A 26032-nucleotide genomic window follows, 5' to 3' on the forward strand; every position below is an offset into this window, starting at 1 on the left:
ATGGACACTGCAGTGGGAGATCTTTGCCATCTGCTCATTCCTACAGAAGAGAATCCTTGGTGAGCAGTGCCCCTGAGCTCCCTTCTCTTTGGGGCAGGAGCACCCAGGACTGGGGCTTTGTAATGCGGGCTGTGCCTCTCTCATGGGGAAAGTCTGATGCAATTGGCTCTGCTGGCAACTTGCACTTGGTCTTTCATCAGCAGCCCTACGGGGGGGGGGGGTTGTCCTATGGAGCAAATACCTGGGATGTGCTGGGGAACAGCTAATCCGGGTTTGCCCTGCCCGGCAGCGGAGGAGGAGCAGGGCAGGTGAGACGAGGCTCAGGGTGCTGACACCCCCAGCAGGTACAAAGCCAGCTTCAAAGCCCAAGAAACTTCAGCACAGGGCAGAAAACCCAACTCTGGGGAGCACAAACAGCTCAGGGTATGACACAAAACCTCATGTCCCACCTGTGGTTCACTCATGCCTGAGCCAGGTGCCATCCCCATGGCCAAAATGACTGGACCAACCTCCCACCCCAATCAGGACCATTCTGTGACCCATTCAGCTCACTCAGGTGTCTGCTTCCATTCCCTGTCCCCTCCCTTGCCTAAGTGCAGATGTTTTTGGGTAGGAAATGTTGGACTCCTTCCTTAGTTCCAAGTCTGAACGTTGTTTTCTTTGCGTGTCTTCTGCTTTTGTTTCTCTTCTTGTGGAAAATTCCCAGCACTCGCCTGTCCTGGAAGCCCAGCAGGGAAGTGAAAGCAAACACTGTTATTGGATGGGGCTGGAGGAGCTGGGAACACAGCTGACCCCGAGCACATGCCATGTCCCACCGCCAGCCCTTGGCCGAGCCTTTTGCAACAACTGGGCGTCTGCATGCCACCTCTCAGCTTTCCCTTCCCAGCTCACTGTTGTTTTAATTAGCTGCAGAAATCCCAACCCAAACTGTGGTTACCTCAGCCTGACCCAGCACAAGTGTTCAATGAAACTCCCAGCATCCAGGACCCCCTGTCCTATGTGGATCCTTACCCTGCATGGATCCCCCACCCCGCACAGATACCCCATCCTGCATGGATGCCCCATTCTACATGGATCCCAATGGATCTACATGGATCACCCTTCACATATCTCCATCCTACATGGATCCCAATCCTGCATGAATCCCCTGTCCTTCATGGACCCCCTTCCTTCATGCATCCCTATAGATCCATGGGTTGACAGTCAGACTAGATGACCTTAGAGGTCTTTTCCACCCTTAATGATTCTATCCTACACGTATCTCCTATCCTACAAGAAAGTCTTGCAGGAGCTGGGATAGGCACAACCAGCATCTTGTGCGGGAGGAGCATTGGGGTGAAGATCTCTGCACATCCCTCACCTCCTTGTGTCCCTGCTGGGCTCCCCATGGCCCCAGTGCTGCAGCTGCAGCATTGTTGTGCCCAGGAGCTCCGGCCGGCTCCCATCCGATAATTATAGCTCAGCTGTTTATATACCCATTGCGCTGGCGCAGGAAGGAAGACGGCGGGGCCACGTAACCCTGCTCCCCACCCCTTCCCCACTTCCCCCTCCCACCTGTGCCCCTGCGTGTGAATTCAGCCCTTGTGATGCTGCGGCACAGCCGGGGGTTTCAGGGCCTGGTTTCTCCTTTCCTGTAAGGGACAACTGTGAGATGTCCAGGATGTCCCCATGCTGAACCTTTTTGCAGAGGGACACGGGCAGACATGGCGCCTTCTGAGTGCTTGGCTTATTTAGGGGTACAGAGGAGCATTCCATCCCCATGGAATGCTCAGCCACATGCTGCACATCCCACAAGGAGGCAAAAGCAAAGGCCACATCGCAGTGCTATTGAAACACCCAGGATTGGTCCCTGTTTCCACCCCATTCCCTCCAGTCTCCCTTGGCAACCCCAGCTCATGTGCTGGGGGTCCAACAGAGCACAGCGATCCCACATGGCACGCTTGGCTATAGGAATGAGAATGGGAGCAGGAAACAGGGATGGGGACAGAGATGGGATGGGTTGTGCCTCTCCCTCGCTGCAGGCCAGCTGCAGCCCAGCCAGAGCCTTCTGGTTTTGTTTGTGCTGTTAGATAACTTCGAAAGCAGAAGCTGGAAGGGCTGGCGGCTGAACAGTTTGTTCTTTCTGGTTTGTGCGCGCCGCTGCCTGCAAACCGCAATGCCTGAGCGCCGCGATGCTGCAACCACGGCCCTGTGGTGTGAGCCAGTGCACAGACCATGCCCCACACTGCTCCCTACCCCTACCCCGCTGGTGAGGGATCCTGTAGGATCACCAGCATGCAGGAACAGGATGCTGGGACCCCTCTCCCAGAGGATGAGATCTGACCATGGATGGAATAACCCCATGCTGGGCCATGTTTGCAAGGGGGATGCTGGGAGATGAAGGGCAGGGGTTCACTGTTACCCATCACGGGGTGTCCTGGGAGCTGCAGGAGGCAGAGACGGGGGAAAAGCTGCATGCTCTGTGCTTTCACTCTGCCCAGTAGGAAGGCATGCTCAGGCTCCAGCTCTGCTCGTGCATCTTCCCACCCAGCAGTGCCCTCCATCCCTTCTGCTCCAGCTGCTAACAGCAGCGCCTTGGGACACCTATACAGGGAGAACATAGGAACTGCGGAAAAAGAAACAACACCCAAACAAACAGCCCATAGGATTTCAAAGCAGGGAGGTGTCATTAGAAAAGTTTCCCAACCTCAAATGCCCTTTGGCTCCAAGCTGTGGGGCCGCAAGGACATGGCTGCCCTTGCACAGGAATAAGGAGCACAGCCCAAGGCATTGATTGTGCATGGCTGTGCTCGCAGGGAGGAGCGAGGCAGTGGCATGCAGGGCGAGATAAGGCAGGGTGCTGCAGCAGGGCGCACTGCAAACCCTGTCCTCTGCTCCAGGCCTGAGGGTGCATTTAAGGTCAGGCAGAGAAGAGGCTGCATGGATGTGCTGCTCCCAGACACCTCCCGCACAGCAGGACGGAGGGCTCGGGTACCCTGCGGGACTGCAGTTCTCACAGGCACACTGTGAGCAATGGCTGGGAACAGGGGGATGGCTCTTTGTGAGTAATGTTATTTTTAACTCCCAGTTCCTCTCTCGGTTTTGCTGTTTGCCAAACCCATTGGTTTTTCGTCCCTGTCGTTCTGAGGCTGCACGGGGCCTTTCCCCCATGGCTCAAAGGGATGCAGTGCATGAGGCCAAGGGAAGAAGAGGTCTGCACGGGACAGGTGGTGCTGGGAAGGCTCCCCAAAGCAAACAGAGAGAGGCACATGCCCTACAGCATCAGCTGCATGCCCACATCACCCTGAGCACACGGGCAACACGAGATCCCACACACAGTGTGACAGCACGTCCTGCACCCCTTGCCATGAGGAAGTGCTCTGCAGGGGAAGGGAACGCCCTGAGACTGGGGTCCTGCAGCCCCAAAATGTCCAGGCTGTGCTCTGCAGAGACGCACGCAGCCCTGGGACGCGCCTCTCTGTGCAGATCCCAAAGCTCTGAAAGATCCAGAAGCTGCTGCGGGACGGACGCCCAGCGGGACCTTGGCCAGTTCGAACCTTCCAGACTGTCACGCCGAGCCCTGTCCCACAGCTCTGCAAGGACTTGGCTTGCACAAACACCAACCTTTCCCCCTCCAGGGTCACGAGACACAAACAGCCCCGACTGGAAGCTGTTTTTTCCTCTTTTTTTTTCTTTGCTCTATCAGGATCTTGCTGAGATAGGCGGTGTTCTCAGTGAGTGGGTCATGTTTGCACAGCGGTTTGTAAATGCAATTCCTTATGTAAGAGCACAGGGTTGCTCCAGGGGCTTGCCTGGGCGGCACGCATGTGCATTACCATCTGCAGTATGAGCGCCGTGTGCATCCAGACAGCATCAGCTCCCATCTCTCAAGGTGCACTTGAGTGAGCGTGAGGATTCACAGCCTCTGCTCAGGGTGTGAAGGGCTGCACGCTCACCATCCCTGCTGCCAAGAGCCTGGGCTTGCTCCAGTAACCCAGCTCCTGAAGGTCGCTGGCTCAAGGCTGGGCTTGCGTCCCAGCTGCCTGTTTTTATTATTGACTGTCCTTATCATCGTGTGGTGAGAACACCCCGTCCCGAGCATGCCTGCTGTCTCTTCCGCTGCCTTTTGCCCAAGCTCTGCTTCTCCCCAGCACCCTGCCTTGTGCCAGTGACCAGCCTGGCGTCATTGAGTGTCACTGTGCTGTCACCTGTGCTGGAGCCCTGGGGGAAACCTGTGCGTTAGGAATTGCTGATTTGGCTTTGGGGGATTGACAGGGGACGGGCAGAGGGACTGCAGGGTGGCAAAGTTTTCTCTGCAAGGAAGGGGCAAGGCCAGGAAGGAGTAGAAGGGAGGAAGAAAAGGGAGTAAGAGATATGAGAAACAGGTGAGAGAAGAGACACAGAGAGAAACAGAAAGAATAACTGAAAGAGATGGAGAGAGTGAAAGCAAGAGGGAAAGTGGGAAAGTGGGAAAGTGGGAAAGTGGGAAAGTGGGAAAAGGGAAAGTGGGTAAAGTGGGAAGGAAGGATATGGAAGGAAGCGAAGGATAGAAGGAAGGAAGGTGAAGGACAGAAGGAAGGAAGGAAGAAGAAGGAACGGCATATGGAAGGAACGGAAGGAAGGAAGGATAGGAAGGAAGGAAAGGAAGGAAGGAAGGAAGCGAAGGAGGAGGAAGGCTATCAGCGCAAGGAAGGAGGAAGGAACTAGGTAAGGAAAAGGAAGAAGAAGGAAGGAAGAAGGACCAGGAAGGAAGGAAGAAGGAGAGGATAGGACAGGAGGAAGGAAGGAAGGAAGGAAGGAAGGAAGGAAGAAGTGAAGGAGAGAATAAGGAAGGAAGGAAGGAGGAAGGAAGAAGGAAGGGAAGAGAGGAAGGAAGGAAGGAAGAGGAAGAAGGAAGAAGGAAGGAAGGAAGGAAGGGAGGAAGGGAGGAAGGAAGGAAGGAGGAAGGGAGGAGATGGGAGGAGGGAGGGAGGGAGGGAGGGAGGGAGGGAGGGAGGCTTCTTTAACTCCCTGCCCAACTTCTGCAACAAAACAAGTGCTGATGGAGTCCCTCAGCAAACCTGAGAGCTGGAAATCAGGGTCTGAAAGAATTCCCCAAAAGAATGGCTGGGATCTCTGCACCTCAGGCCCCTTTAAACCAAGCAGCAATGTCCCAAACTGGGGGGCCCTGTGCTACTCCAAGGTTTGGGAGCACAGGGCAGCACCTACATGTGCATCCCCATGCCAGTGGCTTTCCCCATGCAGCCCTGAGGTGGAAGGCTCTCAGAAGGGGCCACCACAGCACCATGTGGGGTAAATGCAAAGAGAAATATCAAAGAGATCTCTGTCCCAAGGGCAAAGCGAGTCCTGGGGACATGGACTACACCCTCAGGGCAAGGTCCTTATTCTTGGAAAGCAATTACATCCTTGGAAAGGGAAGCTAAGGACACAATGTCTCCATGGGGATGGTTGGATTGCCTTGGGCTTAGTGACACCCCATCCCAGCCCTATTGCTGTGCCATCCCCCGCCTTGACTAGTTCCCAGGACAAGGCTGCACAGCAGGGCTGATAGGGTCAGACAGAGGCAGCTGGGACACCAGCAGACAAGTCTTCACCTCCCTGGGTCAATACCCGGCCGGGCAAGACGTACTCTGCCGAGAGTGGAAAATTCCTGTTGCCTTGCTGGGCACTCCCTGCAGCCCCAGCACACAGCTGCGTCCCACAGGACTTGGCATGCCCCGCAGTGTTTATCAACACCATTGCGCAAGGGCCGTGGCACGCAGCTTGGCAGGGGCATGGGGCTGCTTGGGCAACCAGCTCTGCCAAAAGCCAACACTCTTGGGAAAGAATCCCAGCCCATGCAGGCAGCCTGGCACACCTGGGTGTCCAATGGGACGATGTCACCAACACGATGGCCACTGGCACCTGGTGGCCACCAGTTTTTTGGCATCCCAGATTGAAGGTGGTGAGCCCTGAGGTTTGCTGCAGATCCCTTCTTCTCCCTAGCAAACACGTTGGGCTGGTCTCTCTTACAAGGCACCCACTGCACCACCCAAAAGAACACTGGTTCATCACTGGTCCCACTGGTTTGTTCCAGCTTAACTGTGCTATTGGGATGCTCCATCTCATGTGACCCTCCAAAACATGAAATAGAACCATTCATTGAGGCACTTTTCAACTGTGGGATCCACAGCACAGATCCCAGCTCATGTGCCCATGGATGAGCCCATCTGAGACCTATCCTCAACCCACATTGGTGTCCTCAGATCCCCACCAGCCTCTCAACACTTTTCCATGGCTTTGGATTCATCTGCAGAGATACATAAGACCTCAGAGTGCTGGTGCCCTTTGCTCAAGGCGTGCAGCTCCCTTTTCAGAGGGAAAACCCCTTGGAAGGGTTGGGGGCCTCAGCAGGAGCATGGACATGATGGCAGCACATTGGGCTGATGTGCCAGGAGGCTGCTGAGGAGGAACAATGCCAGTAATGCTGTTCTGCGCTGCCAAAGATGTGCTGAGGCCCAGGTACCAGCTGTTTTTGGAACCCCCAGCTGCACCCCAAAGCCCTGCTGGAGTGGGAAGGGCTGGCAGGTTTGTGGGGCGGGTGCCAAAAGGTAATCCCCCCCCATAGCCCATCAGAGGGGCCAGCAGCAACCCCGGGGCTTCAAGGTATTGCAGCAGGGCTGAGGGCATAGAGACCAAGTGAGGGGCTGCCCACCATGGGGACACATCCAGCAGAAAGATCCTAAGTTTAGGGTCCCCCTGATCCTGCCCCAGGCCCTCCAGCAGCTGGAGGCGCAGTTCAGAGCAGGCTTTGCGTGAGCCGGCCAAGATGTTCATCGGAGCAGAGGCATGCATAAACATTTTGCTTAATAAAGGACTCCGGGCGAACACAGTGTACTCTGGCTCCGTGCAGTGGGAAACAGCTGTGGCCCTGCGGGGCCGGCGCAGGGATGTCGAGGAGCGGTGGCAGAGCGACCTCGTATGGCAACAGCACAGTCAGCGGGTACCCCAACCAAGGGACAGCCCAAAGCATCCCAACCCTGCTCCCATCCGGCACCTCAGACCGAGGTGTCCCAGGTGCTGAGTTTCAGTCCGTTCTCTCGTCCCCCACCCCTGCATCGCTCTATATAAAGTTTTTCTCCTCCGTTTTACGGACGAATATTCACAACTGGCAAACAGCACGGTGCCATCCACACACCTCCTTGCTTCCCACCATCCGCCCCCAAAGCTCCTTGGCCAATCGGTGTTACCACACCGTGCACACAACGGGCAGAACCGCTCCACCTTTCCACACATTGCTGCTAATCCCTCGTGTTGATTTAAGCCGTTGCTAATAACAAAAACGTCTGGGAATAACGCCAGGGAGACGGACCAGGGAGCTGAGAACCTGATTCATGCGCTTCTTCCACCTTGCTGGGCAATAGAGCTGTCTGAGCTCCGTTGTACGCTTCCAAGCTCTTTGCTGCTTGATTTTGAAGCAGGTTGCAATTAAGCAGCTTCTCGTTGTTGTGTGTGGGGCATCACTTCCCTGTTGGGTTGCTTTTAGTCATTGAAATACAGTTTTCATCCCAGGCTGCCTGCCTTGCCCAGCTCTGGGGAGCTCTCCCCACTGCTATCTCCTGCTGTGGCAACATGAAGGTGATTGCACAGCCCAAGTTTTAACACGCCCCGTCTCACTGCTCCTTCTGAGCAGGTAACTCCGGTGCTGCACATGATGCAGGCAGGCAGAACACCTTCCTAACCTTGTCCTGTTGTAATCTGAGGGTGTGTGGGTGCTTCGATACTGCAGGGGAAAGTGCAAAGGCCACCTGAGGACTGAGATAAGGCACCTACACAGCGATACCAGCCACAGCACTCACACCAGCAAGGGACAGGTACAGCCCTGCTATGGGAGGGGCTCCTTAGCTGCAAAGAGCAGGAAATCAAACTCTTTGATAACAGCTGGTCTAAAAATACCTCTGTGTTATCATTATGGCTCATTATCAGCTCGGGCTCTGATGGGACAGAGGTCACCCAGCATCCATAACAGAGTGCATGCTGTGTGTTGGTGCTGTGCATGCTGTATGTTGGTGCTGTGCATGCTGTGTTGGTGCTGTGCATGCTGTGTGTTGGTGCTGTGCATGCTGTGTGTTGGTGCTGTGTGCATGCTGTGTGTTAGTGCTGTGCATGCTGTGTGGTTGGTGCTGTGCAGCTGTGTGTTGGTTGCTGTGCATCGCTTGTGTTGTCGGCTGCTGTGTAGTGCTTGAGTTGCTGTTAGTGCTTGCATGCTTGTGTGTTGGTCTGTGCATCGCTGTGTGTTGGTGCGTGCATGCTGTGTGTGCTGTGCATCGCTGCCTGTGTTGGTTGCTGTGCATGCTGTGTGTTGGTGCTGTAAGTGCTGTGTGTTAGTGCTGTACAGTGCTGTGTGTTGGTGCTCGTGCTGCTGTGTGCTGGAGTGCTGTGCATTGCCTGTGTTGGTGCTGTGCACTGCTGTGTTGGTGCTCGTGCATGCTGTGTGTTGTTGGTGCATGCTGGTGTTGTGCTGTGCAGCTGTGTGTGGCTGCTGTGCATGCGTGTTTTGGTGCTGTAAAGTGCTGTGTGGTTGTGCTGTGCATGGTGTGTTGGTGCTGTAAGTGCTGTTGGGGTGCTGGTGCTGTTGTTGAGTGCTGTGATGTTGGGGTCTGTGCATGCTGTGTGTTGGTGCTGTGCATGCTGTGTGTTGGTGCTGTAAGTGCTGTGTGTTGGTGCTGTAAGTGCTGTGTGTTGGTGCTGTAAGTGCTGACACGCCGACTTCACAGCCATAAAAGATTCTCCTCTGAAGGGTTCATCACCAAGGCTGGGAGGGAAGGAGCTGCAATGAGGCCCAGCGGGTGCTGCTTGAGCAGTGTGCTTTATCCACCATGGCCTTGTTGTTCTCCAGGAGCTGAGAAACCCTGCTTTGCTCAGGGGGCGGTGAGGCCTTGCCCTGCACCCAGCTGTGGGTGCACACTCAGACTCATTCAATCACCCCAACCACACCGCCGCCATGTTAACACCACCAGTTACCTTGGCAACACCCCCCACCCCCAAACATGGCGCCGACGCTCCCTCCCCCGCTGTCGTCACACCGCCGTCCCGTAGCCCCGCCCCGCAGTGCCGGTGCTCGGTGCCATGGCGCTGTCGCGGTGGGAGCGTTTCGCGGTGCTGTTGCTGCGCCTGCTTTCCCGCGCCTGCCGGGCCGTGCTGGGGCTGCTTCCCGCGCCCGCGCCGCCGCGCGCCGCCAGCCCCGCCACAGCACGTGCCGTCCCGCCACCGCGCAGCGAGCTGCTCCTGCTGCCCGCGCGGGAACTGGCGCGGCGCCTCAGGACCCGGCAGGTGAGTGTGTGCGTTATGTGCAGTGCTGGGGTCGTGCCCGCGCTCCCATCCCCGCACGCCGCCCCCACTGACCTCCTGGCACCGTGTGTGTGCTCGCAGGTGAAGTGCATCGAGGTGGTGGAGGCGTACATCGAGAGGATCCGGGAGGTGAACCCGCTCATCAATGCCGTCGTCAAGGACAGGTAGGACAGGTAGGGTGGGGAGGGCTCTGCGTGCACCGTGCTGGGTTGTGCGTGCAGACAGCCCCGGGAAGCTGTGGGGAAGCTTGTCCCTGTGCAGCTGTCGCTGGTTGCTCACAGGTTTGAGGAGGCCCTGCAGGAAGCACGTCAGGTGGATCAGCTCCTGGCAGAGGGCCGTGCTGATGACAGCCTGGACAAGTACCCGTTCCTCGGGGTTCCCTTCACTGTTAAGGAGGCCTTTTCCTTGCACGGTGGGCTTGATTCTGCTCCTTTTGCTAAAAACTTCTTGCTGTTTTTTGGCACCAAGCAGAGCACTGACCCCATCCCCTTTACAGGGATGCCCAACACATCCGGGCTGGTGAAGCGCTGCTGTGTCATCTCTTCCACGGATGCCATCGTGGTGGGGCGGTTGAAGCAGGCAGGTGCCATCCCTCTGGGGGTGACCAACTGCAGCGAGCTGTGCATGTGGTTTGAATCCAGCAACAGGGTGTATGGGCGCACCAGCAACCCCTACAACCTGCAGCACATCGCGGGAGGCAGCTCAGGTGCGAGCAAAATCTCTCTGCTCTGTTTATCAGCTATCACAGACATCTGGGTGCAAAGGGAATAGCTACTGCGGGGTGCTGTGCACTGTGAGTCACTGTCATTGCTCTGTTTTCTGCCCTACAGGTGGGGAGGGCAGCATTCTTGCAGCTGCCTGCTCCGTGATAGGAGTGGGCTCCGATATCGGCGGCAGCATCCGGATGCCGGCGTTCTTCAATGGTGTCTTTGGCCACAAACCTTCCACAGGTGACACATGGAGGAGGAGAGCTGGGAGAGAACAAGCAGCTTCTTGCACGGGGCAGACTTGCTGCGTGAGCACAGTAATGGGAAACCGCCCGATGGCACAGCTTCAAGTGCAGGGGAGGTGGGAGGTGCTGCAGCCTCGGCGTGGGATGTGTTCCCAGGGCAGGGCTGTTCCTGGCAGCAGGGATGCAATGCACATGCAGCTGGAGTTAGGGGTGCTTGGCTCTGCCAGCCAGCTGCTGCCCTCCTTGTGCGTATTGGTGTGGGTTGCAAACACCCTGTGGAGCAGCGCTGCAAGCAGGTGGAGTGGCACTACGAAACCCAGGGTACCATTGTTGTCCTGAGGGCACCATTAAAAAGCACTGCAGCATCATTGCAAAAGGCTGGAGGAGTCATTGCAGACACCTTGGGGAGCACCACTGCAAACACTTGGAGTGCCATTGCAAACCCCAGAGCGCCACTGCAAACCCAGGGGCACTGTTTAAATCCCCAAAGTGGCATTGCAAACCCTGGGGCATCACCATAAACAATTGGAGCAGCATTGCAAATCCCAGAGCACCTTTACAGGACCCCAGGCCAGCTCTTTAGTCCTATTGCTTGCAACCCCTGAGCTGCAGCAGGGCAGCAGGAGACCACAGTCCTGCACTGCTCACCCCATCATGTAGCTGTAGCACTGTGTTGTGGCATACAGTGACTGCTCTCTCTCCCCCTGCCTGCAGGAGTGGTCCCCAATGATGGGCAGTTCCCCATGGCGTATGGGGTGCGGAGAAGCTTCCTGTGCACAGGGCCCATGTGCCGCTATGCTGGGGACCTGGAGCCGATGCTGCGGGTCATGGCTGGCCCTGAGGTGCACAAGTAGGTTGCTGGCAGTGCTTCCAGCTGCACTTCCCATTCGGAGCTGGCCGTCCCTTTGTTTTATGCTTGTTTTTTTTCCTGTTGTTGCATAATGTTTTTCCATTCCAACATCCGTTTGGTCACCATGCAGCCAAGCAATGCTTGATGAGCATGCATGCACCAGCAAAGTGCAGGCAGGGCAGGTCCTGCTGCTTGCTGCAGCGCTGCTGCCTCAGCGTTTCATTTCTCCTGTTGCAATACAGAGCTGCAGTGCTAACCTTAGACGTGGTGCCCCTGCAGGGTGCATTGCAAAGGATGAGGCATTGCAGCAGGGCTGCATTTGCAGAGCTATGGTGGGAGTGGTGGAGTGAGTGGGTGGATGGGGAATGGGCAGCACCGCAGTGTCCACAGGGCATTTCCATGCCCGTGAGCAGCTCTAGAGCACAGACTTGCAGTGTTCCCCGTTCCCTTTGCAGGCTGAAGCTGGATGAAGATGTGTCACTGAAGAAAATCAAGTTCTTCTGCATGGACCACGATGGTGGCTCCATGTTTGTGTACCCTGTGGAAAAAGAGATCCTGCAAGCCCAAAAGAAGGTAGGAAGGAAAATGTGCAAGGACAACTTTCTGCATTGCAGCAGGACAGCACCTTGCAAGCTGCACTTGTAACTGTGTCCAAAGCATTGGTGCAATTTCTATTGCAACAGAGAGGAGCTGCAGGGTGCTCTCTGGCACATTGACACCCCCCTTTCCCCCTCAGTCCACATTGTTTTCAGCTCTGTGTTGTGTCCTGATAGATGCAGACCCCTCCCTCTGTCCCCACCAGGTGGTGGAGCACCTCGAGAGGGATCTGGGGGTGCAGGTGCAGCGGGTATCCATCCACAAGATGAAGTACTCCTTCCAGATCTGGTCAGCCATGATGTCCTCGCAGGACAGCGACGGGACGGTGGGTGACACGTGGGGGCACAGGGGGACATTGCAGTGTTTCTACATCCTTGCAAAGCTACATGGGTGTCAACTCCCTGCTGGGCATGCTGCAAAGTTGGATCTGTGTGCAATAGCATTCCAGCACTGCTGGCTTAGCAGCATCGCATCACTTCCCCGAGCATCACCTGCTGCTTTGCAGCTGGAAGAAGTCACAGTGCCTGCAAAAGGCTGCTGCTGCAGGTGTGCATGTGGTTGCAGGAGGCACAGTGCTTCACGGAGCTGCTGGGGGACCATGGGAAGCCAGTGTGGCCGCTGTGGGAGCTGCTGAAGTGGCTGGTGGGGATGTCCTCGCACACGCTGCCGGCCATTGGTAAGCATGGGGAGCCCTGCAATGAACGGGGAGCGCTCATTAGTGGTGCTGTGCTGCTGGTTAATGAGTTCTGAGAGTGCTCTGCTCCATCAGGCTGTGGGTGGGGAGAGAGCTCATATACATGGTGTAGGGCACTGTGCAGCATGCCTCGCACCTGGTGTAACCCACAGCCCTCTTCTGCCCACACCCTGCAGCCCTGGGGCTGACGGAGAAGGTGATGAAACTCAGCCCTAGTACCAACGCCAAGCTGGTGAGCATGGGGAAGAGCCTGCAGGCCGAGATGGAGACGCTGCTGGGGCCCGACGGTGTGCTGCTCTACCCACCCCACCCCACTGTGGCCCCTCGGCACAATTACCCCATCTGCATGCCCTTCAACTTTGCCTACACAGGTAAGCAGCTCTGCATGGGGGTCTCTGATAAAAGCATGTGGAGGTGGGCATTTATTTCTATGCAGCCTTATCTAGAGGGATGCAGTGTGCTCTGGCAGCTGCTCCATGCCTTGGGGTGCAAGCTCAGAGCTCCCCGTTTGTTTCTGCTGCATCTGGAGCTCCTCTCTATCAGCACTGTGCTATAATGCTGTCTGGCTTTGGGGCGATGTGGGGATGGCACCTACAGTTGGGTTTCCCCATCCATGGAGGTGCTCAGTGCCAGCTGGGCTGGAGCCTGAGCTGCTGGCTGGGCTTTAAAACTCCCTTCCAACCTTCAAACCCAAGGTTGGAAGCCAGCAGCGCGGCTCAGTTTGGGATCTCTGATGCCATCTCCTTTCTTCCAGCCATCTTCAACGTCCTGGGGCTGCCCGTCACGCAGTGCCCGCTGGGGCTGAGCAGTGAGGGTTTGCCGCTGGGCATCCAGCTGGTGGCAGCCTCCTACAACGACCGGCTGACGCTGGCCGTGGCCCGGTACCTGGAGGAGGCATTTGGAGGATGGGTACCGCCCGGCAAAGCTTAGCGCAGCCTCCGGGAGGCGGGGACGGAGGTGGCCGCGTCTACGAAAGGCGAGGGCAGGTGCTGACGTCCTGTAGCATCGTCATGCTGCGTCCTGCCCACATCCATCCCGACAGCCAAGGAAGTGCCCAGCTCTGTGATTCCTGCTGCTTTGAAGACACGAGGGGGAGGAGGAGGCTGGACGGAGCCGTGGCTGCTGCGGAGCTGCGTGTCTCCAGCTTCTCTTGTCTCTCCCTGCCTTTGGTTCGGGTGCCCCAGTGGTGCCCAGATCCATGCAGGGGTGTTCCCAGCCTTGCAAGCAAAGCAGGGGGTGCTGGAGGTGATGTCGGAAGCGGCAACGTGCAGAAGGGATGAGCATTTGCTCCCATGAGCCTTTGACAGCACTGAAGAGCTCTTGCAATGCTCTTTTCCATGTGCTGGGATGGCTGAAGCATCCCCTGCCCCATCTCTGTGGGGTCACTGGGTCCGATCAGTGTCCTGGGTACCCCCTGCCTCACTGTCATCCTCCCCATGAGCGACACAAGTGGCCATTTGGGCTGGTGGCCATGTCTGGGGTCAGGGTGGCAATATGCGTGAGCTGTTCTCAATGAGGATGCCATTAAAATCCGTCCATCCAGTGGCTGTGTGTCCTCATGACAGCGAGGAGCCCACCCGGGGCTGCTCACCTTAATTTGACCCCCTTGCAGGGGGCCTGGGGGAGCATCAGCCCCGGTGCTGCTCTCACCCCTGCAGCAGGGAGAGACAATGTGTGGGGAGCAGAGGGCACTGCTGAGCTGGTAGAGAGGTGAGACGGGCAATGAGGAAGGAAAAGAGAAGAAACCTGACCAGGGCGGGGGGAGGAATTAATTGAAGGGAAAAAAAGAAAGAGAGAGGAAAAAAAAAAAAAGCACAACACTTCAGCACCGTCACAGAACGCATCCGGGTGCAGCTGAGACGGGCACGGAGCGCACGGGGGGCGGTGGGCTGGACCACCGGAGGGCGGCCGGCACGGGAGGTGGGGGAATGGCTGCGAAGGGCAGTGGGGCTGGAGGGGCTGTGTGTGTGTGTGTGTATGGGGGGGGATACGGGTGGTTGTGGGTAGGGCGGAGCGGCGGCATGGGGTGGCAAAGGGGGTTGGGGGTTGTAGGGAGAAGCCGTCCCGTCGGGTTCAGGTGCTGCGGGGCTCGATGGGGTGCGGAGCTTTGGGGTGGTCGGGGCACCTCGTGTCACCGACGGGACGCTCGTCCCCGGGTGTCCGGTCGCAGCAGGGCGGCACTGAGGCGCGGTACCGCCGCTTCCTGAGACGCGCCCGCACCGGGTGGCTCTGCCCGGCGGCACCGAGCACCGGGAGGGCACAGCCGGGCGGCCGCGTGTCCCTTCGTCACAGCAGCCCCGTGGGGGTTTGCCCCCACCTCCTCGCAGCGCACCCTCCGTGCTGGGAAGGCGCAGCGCTGCAGCTCTGGGGACAAATAACGCCGTCGGGTTTTATTTCCTGCTCCCAGGTTTTAGCTGCCCATGGTGGCCGCGGGCGGCCCAGGCGCTCTGTCACGCCGCGGGACCCAGCGTGGCCATGTAGAGCAAATGGGGACGGGATGAGCACTGCGCTGCACCTGCTGCTGTCCCTGGCCGGCTGCGCCCTGCTGCGGGGTGAGCCCCGAAACGTCCGCTGTAAGGGCGGGTGGTTGGGTAAAACCTTGAGATGGGCACAACGTGGCCAAGGAGGAAAGGGGCGCGCTGCTGGTGGGGCGCTCACATCCCCCTGCTCCCCCCAGGCACCCCGCTGCCCCCCCGGGGGGTGCGGCTTTGGGCTCACAACTTCCACGTGCAGCTGCGGTGGGAGCCCGACCCGAGTGCGCCGAACGGGACCGCGTACCAGGTGGAGTGGAGGAAGCGGTAGGTGGAGCCCAAGGATTGCTGCCCTGCAGCAAACTCCTCATAATGCAGTGGTGGGGTCGGCTCAGGAGGTGTCCTCCTGGGTTCTGTCCTCCTCCGGGGTTCATTTCCAGTCGTGCCTGCTGCCCTTTCACTGCACACTGCCAAGGAGATCGTTGCTCCTCTCCATGGTGGACTGGCTTCCCCTGCTCCAAGACGCCTCCTTTTGGAGCTGAGCCTTCCCAGCCCTCAGCCCTATCCCATAGATGCCCCAACTATCAGAAGCTCTCCTCATTCTTCACCTTCCCTCAGCCCTCCAGCACTTGCTGCTGTGCAAGACATGCTTGGTGCCACCCAGCCCCACACCTCGCTCCCCAACCCCACCTGGCCAGGCACGGCAGATGGGTGATGGGTTTTCCTTTCTTATCATTGACTCCACGGGCAGAACCTCTCGCTGGACCAGGGCAGACACCTGTGGGAACAACAGCACCGGCTCATCCTGGGTGTGTGAGCTGCATTGCAACGACATCCATGGTATCTACTGGGCGAGGGTGAGAGCAGTGCAGGATGGCAAGCCATCCCCATGGGTCAGTTCCAGAGAGCTGCTGCCATACAGAGACAGTAAGGAGCCTTCATCCACATTCCTGCTGTTCTTGGGGTGATCCTACAAGAGGTGGGAATAGCATCATTCCCAGCAAATGACCACTCTTGGAGAAATAAGACACCCACCTGGTGCTTTGAAGGCCTTAGCGCTTCCTCCTCTTTATGTTTCCCCTCTCTTTACAGCAATTGTGGGCCCCCCTACCTTGTCCTGGCAGCTCCAAGGCCATAACCTCAGCATCAGCCTCAGTGCACCGCTAACCCCGTACCGGAGCAGGCATGGATCCTACAAACCACTCAGCAGAGTGCTGCGGAAGCTGCGGTACCACCTGCGCCTGTACCATGGGGGTGTGCTCCAGCAGGAGGTGTGTGGTGGGGCAGGTGGGGGGCCAGGGGTCTCTGGAGCCCATATCCCATTCCAAGCATGAGGGCTTGGAGTTGGTGGTGCCCATAAAGTTGTCCCACACAAGCGGGTAGGAGATGGGGGTTGTTTGCATCCCAAAGATGGGTCTTGTAGTTTGGGGACCTCTTCCTTCTTCCAGATCATGTGTGTCATAAAAAATGAATGGTTATGGGATGAAAGCATCCCTTTGCCATCGTGTAACAGGCACTGGGACCTTGGCCCTCTGCTTGTAGGTGCCCTGCAGATGGACCACCAGGAGAGCATCGTGTACCTTCAGGTTCCTGATGCCCAGCACACAGTACTGCATCCGCACGGTGGCAATGGGCATAGCCCCACGGCAGAGCCTGGAGGCTGAGCAGTGCCTGGTGACACCGGCGGATCCTGCAGGTGAAAGTTCAGTGCAGGACACGTGGCAGGATGTGGGTCACACAGCCCACGTAGACCCCTCTGGTTGGGGCTGGACCCAGCTAGTGGGATGCCATTATAGGGGCTGATGGGGACTATCCGTGCAGGATTCCCCTGGGTGCTCCTGGCTACGCTGGTTGCTGCCTTCCTGCTGCTGAGCATGCCTGCTGTCTGCCTGACCTGTTTGTACACCTTCCCGAAGCCCTCAGAAATGCACCTCCCAAAAATGCTGGTAAGTGACCACCTCACATGCAGGGCTCTTGGGGTCTGCATCCCTCCGCACACCCCACTGCCTCCAGCTTTGCTGCAAGGGGTGCAGCCCCATCAGGGTTCTGCTGGAGCAGGGAATGTGAGCTTTACGCTTGGGGCAGCACCAGGGCAAAGCTGACCTGAAGTGCTCTCAGCTGTGCATTCCTGTTCCCTATGGCACTCATCAGGGGCAGCTCAGCTCTCCATGTCCCCCTGCATCCCCATATCCCAGTGCTGAGGGTGACCTGCCAGGCTAAGCAGTTCCCCATGCACCACATGGGGAGGCATCCAGCTGGTCAGCTCACCCTGGTCATATCAGTGCCAGGGGTTGGCTTCTGCACTGGCTTTGCTTGTGCATGCAATTGCACTGTGTGTGCAAGGGGTTACCCAGCACCCAGCAGCACCATGATTGTAGCATACTGGCACTGATCGCTTTACTTCCCACTTCCCTCCAGGCTCTGCTGCCCAGCAACACTGTGGTGCCCACCCTGGAGCTGCACGAGGATGCACCAGCCCCGCTGCTGCCAGCCTCCAGCGAGCACCCAGCACCCACAGCCCCACTGCTGCTGGGGGAGTGGTGTTTGCAGGAGAGGAGCAGTTACTGCCCCAATGGCTTTGGGATGGACTGGCACGAGGGCAGGGCTGCACCCAGCTCCCAGCCAAGCTCCTGGGTGTCAGCTCTGGAGGAGGATGAGGAGGATGAAAGCGATGGGGATGCTGCAGCGGTGTCTTCAGCCAGCATTGTCACAGATGGGAACTATGGGACATCGGAGATGTGTCTCTCCCCACGCCTCCAGCTTTATTCCACAGCTCTGGGTGTGGGCAGCAGCCTTCCTCCTGCCCTGCACACCATCAGCTTCAGCCCTGGTGAGCTGCAGGAGGGCACAGCTGGCTCCTGGGTACCGCTCAGCTCTGTGAGGTTACCAGGGATGGAGCTGGGGGTGGATGACAGCAGCAGCCAGCAGCGGGGCTGTCCCTGCACGTTGCCTATCTGGCACATGGGCACAAACCACGAGCAGGAGGCAGCAACATCCCTGGAGCATCTCTTTGCCGTGCTGGATGCTCCTGAAGCGGAGTGCAAGGAGTAAGTGCCACCACCCGACCCCCCACTCTTTATTTATCCCCTTGTGGCTGTATATAGGTGTGTGAGTAGCGCACGGGCTGATGTAAGTCTGTACATACGCACACACATAGACGTCTCTTTGTTAGAGATTTCTCTTTTTTTCACTTGTCAGGAGTGCACAGTTGTTATGACTTATTCAATAACACTAATTTATTGCTGAGAGCTCTTTGCTGTGCCTGGAGCCTCTGTGCCACAGGGCGAGCTCTGCCCTGCCGCAACGAGTCGGTTCTCCATCCATCCTTTGTGCTTTATGCGGCCCCGCTGTGCCCGCCCACCCCGGGGGGGTTGAAGCAGCAGAAGAGTGCGAAACGGAGAAGGTGAGCGTGGAAAAAGGCGAAGCGCTGTGACATTTTGGCAGCTCGGCTCTGCGAGGTTTTGGTTTTACATCGGCCGGGAGGTGTGAGGCATCGCGGAGCGCGGCGGTGTTCGGGTGGTGGTGGTTTGAGCTTCCGACGGTGCCGCTTCAAAGCAACGAGGAGAACGCAGCTGGCAACGGCTCTGCGTGCGAAACAGCCCGGGGGGGAATAGCGAGGGGGGGGGTCGTATCGCTCGCTCTCGGAGAGCTGAGCTGTCAGACCGCCCAGACAGCAGAGAGGGGGAGGGTTCTGCGGGGAGGACCCGCTGTCCTCGGCTGGGAGGTGGCCCCGAGGTGGAGGGCAGAGCGCTCCCCATCACACGCGCTGAGCTGGCAGTGCCCTCCTCTGGGGACGCGTGGCAAGTGCCGGCGGTCGGGATGTGGGATGAAGGGGTGAGCGTGTCTTTGGGATCCGCAACCGGCATCGGATGGATGGAAACGGGGCCGGGGTGGGTCCGGCAGGAGGACGGTGCTCGGTCAGGATGGGCAGCCACCCAATCCCATCCCATCCCATCCCATCCCATCCCATCCCATCCCATCCCATCCCATCCCATCCCATCCCATCCACATCCTGCTGCAGACGGCGGTGTCGATGTCTCAAGGCACCTTCAGGTTGCTCTGTTTGCATCACTTACAGGCCTGGATGTATGGATCCATGAGCTTTGTCCAAACGTTGGTCCCTGCCCCATCAGAAGTGGGGGTCACCTTTGCAGCTTCCCCTGCTGCTTCCCCCTCTCCCTCCCCCCCCAAAGAACAGCACATCCTGGGACACAGAAGGGCTCCTGGAAATCCAGGCATGCATTTCTCAAGTGTCCTCATCCAGTGCTGAGGACAGAGCTGGAGAAAGGACAGCCAGCTCCATGCAAGCCTGCTGGTAGTGGAGAGGCCATAAAAGAGAATGCATCCCTCCCGGCTTAGGGAGGGAGCTCCCACCTACCCCAAAAGCAACAGGGCAAGCTCTGCCCATGCAGCATGCAGCCCTATCACAGCACATTGCTGTTGTTTCTGGGAAACAAGCAGCCTCCCATCTCCTTTCTCTGCCTGGCTGACTCACGGGGACTTCCAGAGCTTTAGCAACTCCATCACACGTCCAGCACAGGGAAAATACCCGAGCTGAGTGCTTGGGAATGTCTTTGGAGCCTGCAGAGTGTGGTGGGAGCTTGCTGGGGCTGTGCACAGACAGGCACTGGAGGAGCAATGGGTGAAAGAGATCTGGAAAGCACCACAGTCAGCTGGATTCTGAGGCAGGAGCAGCTGGATGCCTCAGCCTGCACTTAACCCTTTGCAGCTGAACCAGCACGGCCAGGCAGGGCATAGAGCTGAGTTTTATGGTAGAGAGAAGCTCGATGGCCAATGGGAACTCTCCCCATTAAGGTCAATAAGTGAGCAGTGGGTGAGTTGGATCCGGAGGGCAATGATGACAAAGTCCAGCTGCTGCGGATGCACATCTCACATGGGGACCAATGTAGTCCAGCAGCTCTGTTGGTGACCTGGATGGTGGGACAGAGCATGTCCTCAGGCATCTTACAGGTGACAACAAGCTGGGATGAGTGGCCTCACAGGGTGGTGCTGGACCTGGGCTGGCTGGAGGTGGGGTCTGAAGGACTTTGTGGGGCTCAGCAATGAGAAATGCAATGTGCTGCCCCTGGGGATGAACAACCCCCAGCCAGACACACTGGGGGCACCATAGGTGGGTTCCCCTACCCTTTGTGCAGCACTGGACCCAGACCCCCTGCCAACAGGTGACCCAGCTGGTGGGGCAGCCATTCTCATGCTTGACAGCAGCCTCCAGCAGGACCCCTGCTATCCCAGAGCCTGGAACAGGCTCTGACTGAGCTAAATGGATAAAGCCAGGAGCACTAAGCTCATGGCAGTGAGGGGTGCTAGGGTTGGGGGCAGCTGGGCATGAGGGTGGGGCTGGTGTGGGGCCAGTCATGAAGGCAGGGAGGTGCTGAGGATGCTCACGAGAGTGGGTGGGTGGGCATCACCCTTCCTTCAAGTGTTTGGTCCACAGCCCTCACATGAGCAGCTTCACCTTTCTCTCCCTGCTTGTTTCTGAGAGGAGCCCTGCAATGCATGAGAGACCCCTCCTTCCCCCTGCCCAGCTGGGCCCAGCTGCTGTGTGCTGCCAGTTCACAAGCAAGGCGTATTAAAATAAAGTTTATTGCTGTCCTTAGTTACAAAAAGAAAAGAAAAACAAAACAAAAACAAGAAAGAAAAATACCAAACAACCCCAAAGTCATCAATACAAAAACAACAGTCCCCAAACCCGGTGCTGTCAGAAGCAGGCTTGCAAGGACACAACTTTTAGTGCAAAGAGGGAGGTGGCAGTGAGAGCTGGTGGGTGGCTCTGCCAGCGAGGGTCTGCATGGTGCCCTCATGCTCACTGTACAGTATTTATTGCTGGCCATGAGGGCTGAGGGGGGAGGGGGGGCTGACTGTGTTGGTAGGAGCCCTGGGAGGAGCTGGAGGCATGGGGAAGGAGGATGGGAGGTTGGGGGTTTGACTTCTCTGGCACTGGAATGGGAATGACAATGCTAACCAGGGAGCATGGGTAGCTCCCATGCTGTCCTGTGGACAAGGCAGCTTCTGTCTGGGGCTGCATTGCAGAAAGCAGGAGGATGCCCTGCCCTGTGCCTCTCTTCAGGTCAGGTGGGGAGGGGCTGATGAGGAGCAGGGAGCTGGTGGTGGCCTTGAGGCTGCATCTCCCACGGGGCCCACCAAGGTCTCAGAGCCAGGTGGGACCTCACAGCCAGCCCCACATGCCAGGTGCCAGAGCCTATGCAAGGTCCCTATACCCTGGAGCTGCAGATATCTTAGGAGACCCCACAGAGCCCTTCTTCCCAGCCACCAGAAGATCCCTGGTGCTGTCCCCAGCATCTCCCTGCCTTGATGTCCAAGTGAGGAGATGAATGCATGTTGTCAATTATGGCCACAGATAAACTGTAGGGGAAGAGCTTGCTGGAGCCTGGATGCCTCAGGGAAGAGACAGCCCAAGCACAGGTGGTGGTGGCACCTTGTAGTGCCATCTCTTCCAGCAGTGGTGGGACACATTGGGAGGTCTCAGCTCTTCCACAATAGGCTGCTGATTGGCTTTTCCCATCATGTGCCGTGTGATGAATTGTAGGGGTGGGGACATGGTTGCCCCCACAGCCACACAGTGACCAGTCCATAGTAAGGTCCACACTGGTGGCACGTGGGGGCTGCAAAGCAAGGCGCTCTTTCCAATAACTGGGGTGTAGGGATGCCATAACCACCCTCCCCCCAGCCCCTCTGTTGGCCAGGGTTTGGTGGGAGGTGAGGGACCAATGTCCTGCGGGGGGCTAGGTCATCTTCCTGGCCACGCTGGCATAGGTGTGCACGATCTCCTCGTCTGCAGGACACGTGTGGCTGAACTCATCGCAGGCGTAGGCGTTGTTGAGGTAGCGCCAGACACCCGTCATGTCAGCTGGGATCTCGAAGTCGCGGTACTTTTTGGCAGCAATCTGGAGGGAAGAATGAAGCTGAGGCCTCACCAGCACCACCCGGTGCAGAGAGGACACCAGACTTGGCTCTGGGAGCCTTTACCTTGATGATGTGCAGCTTGGGCAGCAGGTTGCAGTCTGCCAGCGTCAGGTGGTCCCCATCCAGGAATTTCCTCTTGGAGATGGTGATGTCCTCCACGCTGTCCTGGTCGATCTCCTCGGGCAGTGGGGTGGTGAGGTACTGATCCAGCCGCTGGAATTCCCTCAGCAGAGCCTTCTCCAGGTCTGGGTGGGCAGGGAAAAGCATGGAGTCACACAGGGTCCCAGTCCCCATCACCCCCATGGGCTGTGCCTAAAGGAGCGAAGCCCTGGCTGTGTCCCCAGCCCCTGTTCCTTACTGCTATTTGCTTCCTTGCGTGAGTTCTTGATGTACGCCGAGAACTTGGCAAAGATGTCACTGCCCACGTCGAAAGACTCCTTATATTTGGGGCTCAGATGCGGGTACCTGGAAGGAGATGCCGGGGTCAGCTGGGGATATCTGGGGGCATCTGATGGCTCGTGGTACCCACGTGTGGCACAGGAGGGGGCTGAGCAGCTGCAGCGCCTTAAATAACTGCAGCTGCTTCATTAGCATGGCTGTGAGCCATAGGGCAGAAACTGTGGGGCTGGGATACGCTGTCCCAGGGCGCTGCACAAGGCTGACATGTGTGAGGAGGATGAGGATGAACACACTCAGTGCTTCCTCTTTTGTGTAGGGCGTTTGCTTTGGCAACGAGCAGACAGAGGTGGGGGCACCTCCTGTCTTCCCCCCCCGGAACAGCAGCTGCTATCGCCAGCTGCAAAACCACCATCTCCCAGGGAAACCTCACCCCACCTCTGCTGCTATTCCTCCTGTTGTTCCCTGTCCTGTGCTGTCCCCCACCCCGGATGCTCTCCTGCCTCAGTTTCCCCATCCATCCAGCCCTGCGCAAAATGGGTTTGCAATTACGTGGGTGGGCACAGGGTCTGCTCCAGGAACTCCTCGATCTTGATGAAGTCAGTTTTCAGCTCCCGGTTGAACAGCAGGAAGGGCGGGTTGGTGCCTGGTGCTAAATCTTTCAGCTCTTCAGGTTTCCTGGAGCAGAGAAAGGAAGGGGGAAAAGCTGGGGGTGAGCATGCTGGAGTGCCCTGCTTGTGTGCTTGGCTGGGTTTGGGCTCTGGGAGATGCCCCCCAGCTTCCTGGTGTCTCAAACCCACATGTAAGTGATGCACGTGGCTGGAGGACAGGGACCGACCCCAGCACAGTGTTGGCACCTCACCTGGTCATGTCCACTGTGGTGACATTGAACTTCACCCCTTTGAGCCACAGCACCATGAAGAGGCGCTGGCAGAACGGGCAGTTCCCAATGTTCTCTCCATCCAGCCCAGCCTGCGGGGAGAGCAGAGAGGTCAAAGCCTGCCCTAAGATGAAGCCAGGAGGAGAGGAGGAGGAGGTGGAGGAGGATGGACAGCACATGGGAGAGGAAGGGAGGGTCAGCTTGGCTGGGACGCCGGGCTCAGAGGGGAAATGTGCTCATGTTTGCCAGGAAAAGCACAGCTTGTTTTTGTCTGTTGCCCTGCACAGCCTCAAAGCAGCCAAGCGAGAGGAGTGGGAATCAGATGGCTCCAGGGAGGAAAAGGGCTTGGGGAGCAGAGCCACCACCACCACCACCACCTGGAGGAGTGTTTGAGATAACATTGGGTTGCAGGTGTCCTGAGAAGGGTTGGCAGGTTAGAAGCTTCAAATCTACCCCACTCCTATGCCATCTAGCATCTCCACTCCCTTTCTCCTCACCACAGTCCCTAGCAAGCCAACACCAATGTCATCCCTTGGAGTACCTCCAACACTGGCAGCTCAGTGAGGCTGTCCTGAAAGGAAAATCAGGATGGCCTCTGCAGGAAGCAGAAAATAAACCTTAGCCAAGCCCATCTGAGGATGCTCGGAGCCAAATGTTATCAGGAGGAAGCTCTGCTAGCATTCGTGGCACCAAGCAGCAGGGAGGGGAAGTCATCACTCTTTGCTTCCCCCTCCAGTGAGAGCCTCTTCCTCTGCTCAGCAGGAGCTTGTGCAGCTCCCCAGTCACTGTGCCCACTGCTTTCCCCTTCAGATGATGCAAAAACCCCTTCAGATGATGACAGAAGCCATCCAGACAGTGGAGAAACCCTTCTGGGTAGTAGAGAAAGCCATCCAGACAATGGAAGGAACCCTTGAGATTATAAAGAAATCCACCCAGATGATGAAGAAAACCCTCCAAATGATGGGAGAATTCTTCTCAATGATGGAAGAACCCCTGAAGATGATGGAAGAACCACTGAAAATGATGGAGAACCCATCCAGATGATGGAGAATCCCTCCAGATGATGGAGAACCCTTCCTGGTGATAAAGAACCCTTCCAGATTCTGGAGAAACCCTGTAGATGATGGAAAAGCCCCCTATCCAATGGACAGAGGCAGCCTGGGAGGTGCAGGCTTTCAGCCCCCACCCGAGGCCCCACGCCTGCACAAGGCATCAAAACCCCAAAGTTGCTCACAAGTTCCGGTGGTTTAACACAGAGCGAAGCAGCACGAGGAGGAGGGAGCACTCTGTGAGCTGCATCACCCCAACGGCCCCCAGACCCACCCGAAATACGTCCCTAAAAGAGCTGGTGGGCACCTCAGGGTGGGTTGCGCAGTGACACCGTGGGCAGAGCACGAGGAGGGTGATGTGCACATCAGTCTGCTAACGGATAAACAAAGGGGGTTTTTGGTGCTAAATTAAGATTTAGGGGAAGTCCTGAGCCACCACTTTGCTTTCTGTTTCCCTTCCCTCCAAAACCCCCTCAATGTGCTGCTGCCATCACTGCAGCCATGCACACATCTTCCTCTTCCCAAAGCCATCCTGGGGCAAAAAGAAGCGCAGAAGAGGGAATGTGAAACCCGCGTCCTTATCCCCAAGCACACACACTGCTCAGGGCTCAGCCTGGGCTGGGTGCCTGGGGAGCATTGCTTTGGGGAGAGGGGATGGGGTGAAGCCCGTGGTAACAGGGCTTAATATGCTGATATCCCAGTGCTGATATCCAAAGAGGGGAGCAGAGATGGTGCGTGCAGCTGCAGATGTTTGTTTGGAGCGGGAGTGCTGGAATGTTCCCGGGGAAACACTTGAAAAATTGCTCAACAGAAGGAAGGAAAAGAAAGAAAAGCAATGAGAGGGGAAAAAAACAGCCCATTTTCTAGTGAATAATGCTCAGGGCTGACCGAAGGAGCTGCCCCATCCTGCCCACGCAGCGGCACCCGCTCCATGTCCCAGCCCCGCTGCGTTATGCTTCCACCCCCCTGTTGCTTTCCCAGCTGGGTTGGTCGTTGTGCTGCTGGAGCTGCTCACCCCTCTGCTTCGCTGCGATTGCAGTTTCCAAGGGGCACACAACCACCTCTGGAGCAGAGCATCCTCTGGGGCTCCCCACAGCACCGAGCTGGCTGCCAGACCTCAGAGACACCCCGAATCCCTACCACCACCCACACACAATACAAGCCAGCAGACCTGGCCAAGCCCACCTTGACAAAAAGCTCAATCTCAGGCTCCTTCACCGGCCGGCTCTCCATGGCAGGGATTGCAGTGGGGGGAGCTGCTTCACTGCTGCGCTGAGTTTCGCCTGTGCTCTGCGGCGCGCGGCTGCTGCACCTCGGGGTGGGCTGGGACTGGGGCTCGCCCTTTCCTTCCCGTGCAGGCAGGGAGGAGCGATGGGGTGCAAGGAGGGGGAAGCTGCGGGGCCTCCCAGCTGTGACTCAGCACGCATCTATCAGGGAGGCACTGACGGGTCCCCGGGCAGGCTATCGCACCCTCCCAGGCGTCTCAATCACCTCTCCAATGGGAATAGGGTTATTTTGTTGTTGCAGGAAGTGTCTTCACCAGCCTCCAGCCCTGTTCTTCCTTCTTGCTGCCATCCTTCTGGATCCCACAGATACAGGACATGAGCATGATGCCACGATGCGCACCCGGCTGCATGGGGATGAGAGGCTGAGGATTTGGGGAAGCACGGAGGGCAAGCCTGGCCTCTTGCCACCACGTCCTCGCAGACAGCCTTACACAGGAAGGCATTGCAAAACACCCATTCCACAGCCCTGTTCCTGGAATTTGGGCTGTTTCATGGGAAAGATGCCCCCCTGCTTTCCTCCCCACGGTGCCTTTGGGTGGAGCTGGCTGCTGGGGTGAGCCCAGCCACGTGCCATGGTGCTGTGCAGTCAGCTCCAGCTTTGCA

At 57.6% G+C, this 26032-nt stretch overlaps 3 protein-coding genes across 4 annotated transcripts; 2 read left to right on the forward strand and 1 right to left on the reverse strand.

Annotated features, from left to right (window-relative positions):
- The first annotated feature begins 9055 nt into the window (after positions 1–9055).
- On the forward strand, positions 9056–13947 carry FAAH2 (fatty acid amide hydrolase 2). Its single transcript, XM_015860231.2, has 11 exons — positions 9056–9291; positions 9391–9473; positions 9591–9721; positions 9806–10015; positions 10140–10259; positions 10976–11111; positions 11567–11684; positions 11914–12033; positions 12273–12384; positions 12579–12773; positions 13157–13947. The coding sequence occupies exons 1-11, from the start codon at positions 9088–9090 to the stop codon at positions 13330–13332; spliced, it is 1605 nt and encodes a 534-aa protein (XP_015715717.1). The 5' UTR covers positions 9056–9087; the 3' UTR covers positions 13333–13947.
- A 256-nt stretch (positions 13948–14203) lies between these two features.
- Positions 14204–18124, forward strand: LOC107312623. The gene is made up of 8 exons (XM_015860232.2): positions 14204–14322; positions 14810–14975; positions 15080–15200; positions 15625–15800; positions 15966–16144; positions 16416–16569; positions 16695–16819; positions 17292–18124. Exons 2-8 carry the CDS (start codon positions 14900–14902, stop codon positions 17922–17924), a joined length of 1464 nt encoding a protein of 487 aa, XP_015715718.1. The 5' UTR covers positions 14204–14322; positions 14810–14899; the 3' UTR covers positions 17925–18124.
- Positions 18125–20458: 2334 nt separating this feature from the next.
- On the reverse strand, positions 20459–25836 carry LOC107312614 (chloride intracellular channel protein 2-like). 2 transcript variants are annotated; one of them, XM_032444288.1, is made up of 7 exons: positions 25329–25836; positions 23077–23186; positions 22767–22892; positions 22177–22283; positions 21882–22063; positions 21677–21799; positions 20459–20945 (listed from the first exon to the last, which is right to left on the reverse strand). In XM_032444288.1, the coding sequence occupies exons 1-7, from the start codon at positions 25374–25376 to the stop codon at positions 20712–20714; spliced, it is 930 nt and encodes a 309-aa protein (XP_032300179.1). In that variant the 5' UTR covers positions 25377–25836; the 3' UTR covers positions 20459–20711. The 2 variants fall into 2 exon arrangements, with proteins under 2 accessions (XP_032300179.1, XP_015715703.1); XM_015860217.2 differs by having other exon boundaries at positions 20459–21799; positions 25329–25823.
- Positions 25837–26032: the final 196 nt, after the last annotated feature.

This window comes from Coturnix japonica, chromosome 4, assembly GCF_001577835.2.
Source record: "Coturnix japonica isolate 7356 chromosome 4, Coturnix japonica 2.1, whole genome shotgun sequence".
NCBI classification, from domain to species: domain Eukaryota; kingdom Metazoa; phylum Chordata; class Aves; order Galliformes; family Phasianidae; genus Coturnix; species Coturnix japonica.

Coding starts and splice junctions, on each gene's coding strand:
- FAAH2 (XM_015860231.2), top strand. CDS start 9,088: ATGGCGCTGTCGCGGTGGGAGCGTTTCGCGGTGCTGTTGCTGCGCCTG. Junction 11,112..11,566: donor GCTGGCCCTGAGGTGCACAA/GTAGGTTGCTGG, acceptor TTCCCTTTGCAG/GCTGAAGCTGGATGAAGATG. Junction 11,685..11,913: donor TCCTGCAAGCCCAAAAGAAG/GTAGGAAGGAAA, acceptor TGTCCCCACCAG/GTGGTGGAGCACCTCGAGAG.
- LOC107312623 (XM_015860232.2), top strand. CDS start 14,900: ATGAGCACTGCGCTGCACCTGCTGCTGTCCCTGGCCGGCTGCGCCCTG. Junction 14,976..15,079: donor TGAGCCCCGAAACGTCCGCT/GTAAGGGCGGGT, acceptor TGCTCCCCCCAG/GCACCCCGCTGCCCCCCCGG. Junction 16,570..16,694: donor GACACCGGCGGATCCTGCAG/GTGAAAGTTCAG, acceptor CTATCCGTGCAG/GATTCCCCTGGGTGCTCCTG.
- LOC107312614 (XM_032444288.1), bottom strand. CDS start 25,376: ATGGAGAGCCGGCCGGTGAAGGAGCCTGAGATTGAGCTTTTTGTCAAG. Junction 22,893..23,076: donor ACCACAGTGGACATGACCAG/GTGAGGTGCCAA, acceptor TCTCTGCTCCAG/GAAACCTGAAGAGCTGAAAG. Junction 21,800..21,881: donor CCAAGCTGCACATCATCAAG/GTAAAGGCTCCC, acceptor TCTTCCCTCCAG/ATTGCTGCCAAAAAGTACCG.